Raw genomic sequence first — 9,567 nt, forward strand, 5'->3', positions numbered from 1 at the left:
CAGACCGCTGTTCATACATTGTATTTACACACACACAGAGCTCCCGGTTCTCGCTCTGTAACGAGCGATCGCGGGTGCCCGTCGGTGATCGCGCCCGACAAGGCACGCACGTCGGCACCAGGGGCGAGCAGGGGACACGCGCGCCCCTAGTGGCTGAAATGCAAAATCACGTAATATTACGTGATTTTGCGCAGCCGAGCCGACCTGCCGCCGTAAAACTGCAGCGGCTGGTCGGCAACTGGTTAAATTACTTTTTTCCTTCAGAAATTACATTTTGTGCAGGGACAGTTCAGTTCGAAGCATGGGAAACAAGCGCTATTATACACACCCCCAGGTATGAAATTTATAGGAATATTTCACTTTTAATGTTTCACTTTAAGCATTATTAAAATCACTGCTCCCAAAAAAACTTTTTAAAACTTTTTTGCATTGATACATGTCCCCCTGGGGCAGGACCAGGATCCCCAAACACTTTTTATGACAATAACTTGCATATAAGCCTGTAAACACTTTATATTTTTTATATTCAAGTCCCATAGACTTTAGCGGTGTTCGGATGGTCAAATGAATTTATTGCCTGTTCGCATGTTCTGACGCAAACCAAACTGGGGGGTGTTTGGCTCATCCCTAGTGACTGGCATTTAAAGATGCTGTTTTTTTCTAAAACAATGTATTTGAGAAATGTTATATACTAATTTTAGTAGCTATGGGCCAGATTCACCAAAGAGATACGACGGCGTTTCTACTGATACGCCGTCGTATCTCTGTTTCTATCTATGCGACTGATTCATAGAATCAGTTACGCATAGATATCCATAAGATCCGACAGGTGTAATTGTTTTACACTGTCGGATCTTAGGATGCAATACCGCGGCCGCCGATGGGTGGAGTTCGCGTCGTAAACCAGCGTCGGGTATGCAAATTAGCAGTTACGGCGGATCCCCGACGTATTTTCGCGTTCGCTACGTCGCCGCTAGTCTAGTTTCCCGTCGCAAAGTTAGTCGTCGTTTTAGGTGCCCTAACTTTAGTCAGCAAACGTATTGCTGTCTAAAGTATGGCCGTCGTTCCCGCATCGAAATAGAAAATTTAACGTCATTTGCGTAACACGTCCGGGAATACGGAAGTACGCTACGCACGTCGCCGTTCGAAAAAATGACGTCACGGCGCACAAAGCATGGCGGGAGTTAGGAAACGGAGCATGCGCAGTAGGTCCGGCGCGGGAGCGCGCCTAATTTAAATGGCACACGCCCATTTGAATTGGCCCGCCTTGCGCCAGAGGCCGCCGGCGTAGTTTTCATCGCAAGTGCTTTGTGAATCAGGCACTTGCGATGAAAACTTGCGGCGGTGTAACGTATCTACTATACGTTACGCCGCCGCGATTCTACGTCAATCTGGCCCAAAGAGAGTAGTAAGTAGAGTCTTACATAAAGATATGAGTGTATTGCAATTAAAAGATATGGTTGGAACATTGATATTTGTGTCCACTTCCAGAAGGAACAAGCATGTAAGATGAAAAGTTCCCTAGTTTTCGTTGGATGTTTCAGGTTATATTTTTGATGAAAAACAATAATGCTAGTAACAGTAGAAAGCACACAACAAGCCAATGTACAAAAAAAAAAAATACATGGCATCCCAGTTTTAGTCCGTAGGGTTCAATGTTGAGTTGGCCCACTCTTTATAGCTATAACAGCTTCAAGTCTTCTGGGAAGGCTGTCCACAAGGTTTAGGAATGTATCTATGGCAATGTTTGAGCATTCTTCCAGAAGCGCATTTGTGAGGTCAGGCACTGATGTGGACGTGAAGGCCTGGCTTGCAGTCTCCGCTCTAATTCATCCTAAAGGTGATCTATCGGGTTGAGGTCAGGACTCTTGCAGGCCAGTCAAGTTCCTCCACCCCAAACTCGCTCATCTATGGACCTTGCTTTGTTCATTGGTCCAAATTATTTGGTGGAGGGAGGATTATTGTGTGAGGTTGTTTTTCAGGGGTTGGGCTTCCAGTGAAGGGAACTCTTAAGGCGTCAGCATACCAAGGCATTTTGGACAATTTCATGCTCCCAACTTTGTGGGAACAGTTTGGGGAGGGACCCTTCCTGTTCCAACATGACTGTGCACCAGTGCACAAAACAAGGTCCATAAAGACATGGATGAGCAATTTTGAGGTGGAGGAACTTGACTGGCCTGCAAGTGTCCTGGACTTAACCCAATAGAGTATCTTTGGGTGAATTAGTGCAATAAGTAGCACAGCAAACAGTAGGAACAAAACACACAAATAAAAGTACATAAAATGAATCTGCTTCATGTGAAATACAAATGCATGGTTATACAGTGGATTAAAACCATTTTTGATAAATTAATGATGACACTGTCAAGGAGAACAGCATGGGAACTGTTGTTTTTGTGCTACCTACGGTAATAAGATTGAAGAGAAATCTACATGGCATAGAGCTAACTTGTCAATACTGCACTATGCCTGAAGATTGAAAAACATAAAAAAAAATGGCTACATCCAGGATAAAATTTTATTTTTTAAATTGCTGACTTGATGAATGCATAACCCTAAATTGATTCTAATCAACAAAAATGTAATAGATTGCAGCTTACCAGTCCTTAGATGTGGTGGCTGTATTAATTTTTTTTCCAGTCCTAGGGTAGCCATGCTTACTCACTGTGCTGTATCTTTGGAGAAGCAGCATTGTTGCACCAGGAGAAGTGTGTTAAAACGCATAATATGGGGGGAGTGGTATAGTTTGCAGAGATTAATTGGGCAGGTCTGATAAAACTGCTTGAGAAAGCACACAGAAAGTTTCCGGCTTACTGAATTTTTGGCTTTATTAGCAGGTTGTTTTTTTTTGCACTTAACAAAAAGATAAAACAAAATGCGTACAATAGTAAATTCAACCAACCAAAAGGGAACAAGTAAGAGCAGTTCATTGTCAGGGTTTTACACTTCAAAATATATATTTTTTTGTTTACAAGTCCTGTTAAAAGAAACTGTAAAAAAGATAAAAATAATAATAATAGTGATCTTGTTCTGTTTTATAATTTTCATTTGATCAAATTAGTAAATTTTCATATTATGTGTCATCTATCTTATGGTCCACCCTATTATTTTGATTATTAGACAGGATTTATATAGCGCCAACAGTTTATGCAATGCTTTACAATATAAAAGGGAGACAATACAGTTATAATACAATAAAACCGAAGAGTATTAAGAGGGCCCTGCTCAGAAGAGCTTACAATCTAAAAGGATGGGGCAGGTGGTACAAAAGGTTGTAACTGTGGGAAATGAGCCGATGGAAGTGGTAAAAGTTTTGTTGGAGACATGATAGGCTTCCCTGAAGAGATGAGTTTCCAAGGATCGCCTGAAAGTAGCAAGAGTAGGGGATAGCCGGACCAATTGAGGTAGCAAGTTCCAGAGGATGGGAGAGGCTCTAGAGAAATCCTGGAGACGAGAGCACTTGAGAGTAAGAGGTCTTGAGAAGAGCGGAGAGGACAGTTTGTGTGATATTTGGAGACAAGATTGGTGATGTAGCTCTGGGAAGAGTTGGGGATGGCTTTGTATGTTGCAGTTAGCATTTTGAATTAAAATTTGCTGGGTGATTGGGAGTCAGTGTAGGGATTGGAGGAGAGGGTTGGCAGATACTGAGCGGTTGGTAAGATGGATAAGTCTGGCAGCAGCATTCATGATAGACTGAAGAGGGGACAGCCTATGGAGAGGCAGGCCAATGAGAAAGGAGTTGCAATAGTCAAGGCGAGAGATAACAAGGGAGTGAATGAGGAGCTTGGTGGTTTCATTAGTTAAAAATGTTAAAGATGTTACGGAGGTGAATTTTACAAACTTTTGACAACGATTGGACTTGAGGCTGAAATGACAAGTCAGAGTCTAGGATTACACCAAGCACCCTGACATGAGGGGAGGGAATGATGGTTGCATTGTTGATTTTGATGGAAAAGTCATGGAGGGGGGCACGGGTGGGGGGGAATATTAACAGCTAAGTTTTAGAGAGATTTTGTTTAAGGAAGTGGTGCAACATCCATGCTGATATGTCAGTTAGTAAGTTATTAATGCAAGAGGAGACTAAAGGAGTGAGGTGAGGAGTAGACAGATAGATTTGGATGTCATTCGGTGTATACGTGGTATTGGAAGCCGTGGGCGATTATCAAGTGAAGAAGGGAGGAGGTGTAGATAGAGAAAAGAAGGGGTCCAAGAACAGAGCCTTGGGGGACCCCTGCAGAAAGGGGCTATGGAGAGGAGGAGACACAGTTGTAGGTAACACTGAAGGAAATACCCTAGTAATCAGCACCATGAATGACAGGAAGAATTAGGAGTTACCAGGCCACCCAGCTTATGCATATACCAGACACCAGCATGAGAATTGCATTTCAAATGTGCACACTGTAAAAAAAAATCATACAGTGTGCACCTGTCATACTGTCTGCCAAAGATTGCACCTACTAAATGAACTATCGAACTTAGGAATCATTTGATGGGCCCAAAGTGAAATATTTTAAGCAGCCTTCAACTTGCGCACAAATATGTAGACATAAAAACAGCAATGTCTACAGATTTTGTTAATAGCAAGTGTTTCAGCATTTATGTTATACTATGTAAATATATGTATGCTCAGTTTAGATAGAATAGATCAATTGAGAAATACCACTCTTGCAATATGCTTTAGTCTTTTCTGTGCCATAGAAGAATCTAGTACTTCATCCATTGCGTCCTTTCTTAGTAGATGGACACATTATACAGATGTATCTAAGAAAAGTTAAAGACTTAAAATGACAGTTAAATAATAATGTGAAACCAATTTTTACATATTTCTATTTACTTATAACAGACGAACCAAACTCCTGGAGTTCACCCTCTGCCACCTCCCCAGGGCCGGAAGTAGGAGTTTCTCTTGAAGACATGATTGCACCATTATCTTCATCACATTTAGCCTTGCCCTCTGACCCTACTCACCAGATACACCCAGAGCCAGCATGGGATATCTACAGGGAACAAGACATGGGAAAACCAAAGGAGCTTACTGCAAATGGTCATAAAAAGAAACGGCTGGGAGAGTCGAGAGAGAGATCAACAAGCCCGAAGAAAGTAGATAGGTCCAGACGTGAGGAGAACTTCAAAAAAGAATTTGAAGATGGAAAACAGAAAAAATCTGAGAGTAGCAAGACCATTTCTGCAGGGAAAGGAAATGTAAAAAATGTTGGTGAAGTGGGAGAGTGCAGGTATACTGCAGTCAGTGACAGTGGTGGACGGACCTCTAGGTCCACTGAAGCAAGCCGTGAAGGAATCTTCTGTACAAAAGACATATATAAGGATGCAACAAGTGATAAGAAATCAGTGACAGCTCTTGAGCAGATTAGATCAGATTCAGGTGGGGTATCAAAGATGTACAGTAGCAATATGTCCAGCTGTCGAGCAAGTGCCATGGACCAAGATGAGAGAGATGCTGAAGCTAAATGCAGCGAGACTCAAAAGGAAGGGCCTCCGCATCCCAGTAACAACCGCAGCACCAACACTGCACCTCGGAAAGCAACTGTCTCACCAGGACCATGGAAAATTCCTGGCTCTGATAAGCTACCTAACAGCCTGAAATCTGGCTCTTCAGCCATGAGCAGATAACTGAATCTCTGACAGTTCCCTTTACTTGTTTCACGTAGACTTGGAAAATTTATTTTCCTTAGCTTCTGTCTCAGATAATTTAATTTTCTTTTATTTATTTTAGTTTTCACATGCATTTACCTACACAAACCCATCTTGGGACCAGACGCATATATTTTGTATTTCTGTAAGGTTGTGCACAATGTCTAAACAGTATAAAGAAGTAACTACAGTTGATGCAAAGCTGTACACCAGTAGTCGGATCTCTCAGGTCCTTATCTCTGGGGTCCAGCAGCTATGGAAGAACCAAAACAACAGGGAGTGCACCAGAGGCAAACAGTGCAGTGTAGCTTTAGTATGTATTTTTTCACTGTATGAAGGATTCGGGAACCACTCCAGTCTTGTCTGTAGCAAATCAAAAAGGACAAACATAGAGCAATCACAAACTGGAACATCGCCTTAAATCAAACTGCACTGAGTAAGATGAAGGAGTAAATGAATTATGCCTTGTAATTTGACGATGGTATTGTAAATATACTGCTATCAGCATATCTAGACAGGGGTTAAGGTATTTCTCTGAAGCTTTGAGTCTGCAAACTATAATGTGTTCAGTAGGAACCTCTCTCCATTAACCCGCCTGATTCTCATAGCATATGTAGGTAGGTGTGTGCTGCCCATTAACTTGGAAGGTTAGTGTGCTGACTGATGTGGCTCCATTTTTATTACCATTTTATGTGAATACGTCATATCTGTACATTTCAAAAAAGTAAAACTGGATTTAAATCTGTACATCTGCACACGTTCAAGTGTACACTTATTGTACAGTGCATAAAAGGTTCTCAGATATAACCTAATTATTCTGGGATAACAGATGAGAATTTTAAAAAACACAAATCAGTTTTGAACAAGATTTCATAAGAATAAAAACATAATGTTCCTCACTAAATCTCCCACCATATGCAAAATTTGTTAAATTGAAAACCTACCGGCTAGGAAATATAGTACAAGGTTGAATTTAGCTAAAGCATGCAAACTTCCGGATGATATTTTATGATGCTGCATTGTGGGCAATAGTAGCACCTTGAGTTATCCAAATCAATCACACAGAGCTACTTTTAACATGTCAAAATGAGTATGGGGATCCCTTGTCATATTCTTACAAAACTCCTACCTATGAGTGCAAACCCATGTGCTCTAGGATTCTAAAAAAAAAAAAAAAAACTAGAAATTCAGGTCATCATTGACAAATAGAAGAAGACATAAAAAATGTTTTTCCTTTTTTGCCTTATACTCCACCATACAATTATCTGGATTCCATTATCACTATATGGAGGAGACTTGTGAAATCGCAACTGCACTTTCAAAGGGATTGCTATATTTCTAATGCAACCAAGAACAGTTTATTGAGAAGCATATTTTCATGAAAGTATTATACCTAGATATCTAAGAGATGAAGAAATTATATATTACCTGGATGTCTGAGGCAGGATAAGGGTGCATTTCATTTCATATTACTAACTATGCTTTTCATTCAATGTGCAATTTTTATAGAATGTCTGTTGCTGATCTTGGGTATCATCTAGTTCTGTTCCAATAAATGGTACATGGTGTTTTATGTTCTACCTGTGTAAGGCTTGGGGCAAGAACAAAGGCTTTTGAAAGCTAGTTAAAACTGAGTCTTCAGCTTTAAAAATAAGTCACCATCCACAATAATAAAGCACAAATACAGAGCATTTTACCAATGTTCATACCATTTCTTGCCAGTTAGTCTCAGAATAGGCCAACATCATTAACTTGCCGAATCCAGTTTTGGAAAATGCTTCTGTAGTGAAGTGCATGTCCCAGTGACCTTAATTCTAGTTTTCCACCAATAACAAAAGAAAAACAGAGTCATGAAATCTAAAACACTATACTTGCATAAACTCTATTTGCAGAGTGTATTGCAATGGCCCATGCAGTAACTGTGTTATGCAGCTAGAACTGATAACTTTGAAAGACAGCACGTCATCTAAACCCCATTCCAGATAATAATTCTGTGTAGTGTTCGCTGTGAATTTACCTTGTACAGCTGTATCTCTATAAATATAATTCCATGTATTAATAGTCACAGAAAGGCTGTAAGTGAGCAACTATTTTTATGAAATGCACCACTATGGTTAAATTAACTTTTACATAAATCTTGTTTACTGTATGATATTCTAAAACACTGTCAAATAAAATATATATCCAAAAATCTAAACATTTGTGATATTTTGTTAATGGTTGTGAACAAAGATCTGGGCTGCTCTGGACATGTGTTTTACATACAATGATTTTTTGGGATACAGAACAAAGCATTATATCAAGTTATTGTATAATGTATTTTCAAACAAGAAGTAATAAATGTGCAATATGATTAAGCACTGGGGTTTTCTATTTAAATGTAACAATTCAATTCACTTTCCTGGCTTACTTTTTCCTCTTAGGACCATTCACAGCAGCCTGTGAAATAATGCATTTACTATAGGTATCACCTGTAAAAATTGTCACAGGACCTATTCACACCAGCAACATTGGGCTGTATTGCCCAACGCAGTTCCAAAGCAAGAATAATAGTCCACGTTTAATTACTTACTATCAAATAGCAGAGAAAGGGGTATTGCTTAAAGCTGAAGCTTCAAGACTTGGACAAAATCTACCCTTGCAGTGGGCTCCCCCAGTAGGGATTGTATTACTACCCTATCCCTTGGTCCATTGGGCTCCAGTGCTATTCTCTTTAATGTGAGGATTCAAGTTTTGGGTAGGCACTCAGCAACATCACATACTGTGAAGGGCTATTAACTCTGCATTGTATGTGAAAGAGGGCTTGCAACCACGGCTGAAAGCTCTTTAAAGAGGCATCAGCACTGAACTGGTAACACAAATGGAGGAAGCAAATGAAGGAAGCCTGCCAGAGCCAGAAGTAAAGTAAGTATTATACTCTATCGCTGCAATTCTAAATTGATTAAGTATTTAACCCTTGCATAGCAGGGAGGCCCACTACAAAGGTAGATTGTCAGAGTTCAGCTTTAAACTACCTTTTCTTTCTACTTGGTTGCAGGTGCTCACACTGTGTCAGTGTTTCTTATACATTTTAAGGCCCCCTTCACATGAGAGGTCCAACTGGGCCCACCTGTCCATTTTTCAGGCAGACCCTCTATTCTCCTCTATGGGCAGATTTCTGTCCATTTACACCTGGCTACCTCCGATACAATCAGGAAAAAAGAAACTAAAGGGGATCTGTCCCCCTCCCTCTGGCCAGATCAGATCAGAGGGCAGTTGGGTGTAAACAGACAGTCAGTCCAATAACATCTGGCTAGAGCAGAGTGGGCGGTGTCTACCCGGAGCAGACACAGACCTGTCATTTGGCCCATCAGCTCTGCAGGGGACCAGCAGATGGATCCCCTGCTGAGAAAAACAGCACCCGGCTTGTGTGAAAGGGGCACGAGATTACCCAGAATGTTGTGGTAACAATATTAGTCAGTAAAGTGGAAATGGAAATACCAAGTAACTGCCATGAACCCCAACAAAAGTCTGCTAGCATAAAGATACTAGTGTTGGTTGTAGGGAAAGCATGCTGATCCATGCATTATTTGTCATAATCAAGGAGTGTAGCCTATTGTTGCATGTGATAAGTGTTTGTAAAGTCTACAAGTGCTTTTTCTCGTTTGAGAAGATTTCCAACATGTTGCCAATGCTTTGCTTGCACTGTGCATGTTAGCTGAATTGTAATGAGACCTGTAGCTGGTTAATCAGTCCTGTGATTTTTATGATATTTCCCATAATGTGGAATAAAACCCTGATCATGCATGATCGAATGCATCAATCTCCTTCAGATTAACAAACAGCTTGGTAGTGCAAGGGCATACCTAAACAGCCCATCATTTTATAACCAAAGAGGTATGCCCTTGTATTACTTTATTGTAGTAAAATCTAAAT

General features: G+C 40.6%; 1 protein-coding gene across 6 annotated transcripts in view; it reads left to right on the plus strand.

The window, feature by feature from the left end:
* The window catches only part of MAGI2 (membrane associated guanylate kinase, WW and PDZ domain containing 2), a 979,417-nt gene extending 971,568 nt beyond the window's left edge, over positions 1-7,849 (plus strand). For 3 of the 6 annotated variants that reach the window (XM_040343456.1, XM_040343457.1, XM_040343458.1), the window contains one exon: positions 4,844-7,849. In XM_040343456.1, the coding sequence (XP_040199390.1) occupies positions 4,844-5,631 (788 nt within the window). In that variant the 3' untranslated portion in view covers positions 5,632-7,849. The remainder of the gene's footprint in view (positions 1-4,843) is intronic. The other 3 variants (XM_040343459.1, XM_040343460.1, XM_040343461.1) reach the window with 2 other exon arrangements.
* Positions 7,850-9,567: the final 1,718 nt, after the last annotated feature.

This window comes from Rana temporaria, chromosome 3 (genome assembly GCF_905171775.1).
Source record: "Rana temporaria chromosome 3, aRanTem1.1, whole genome shotgun sequence".
Classification (NCBI taxonomy): Eukaryota; Metazoa; Chordata; class Amphibia; order Anura; family Ranidae; genus Rana; species Rana temporaria.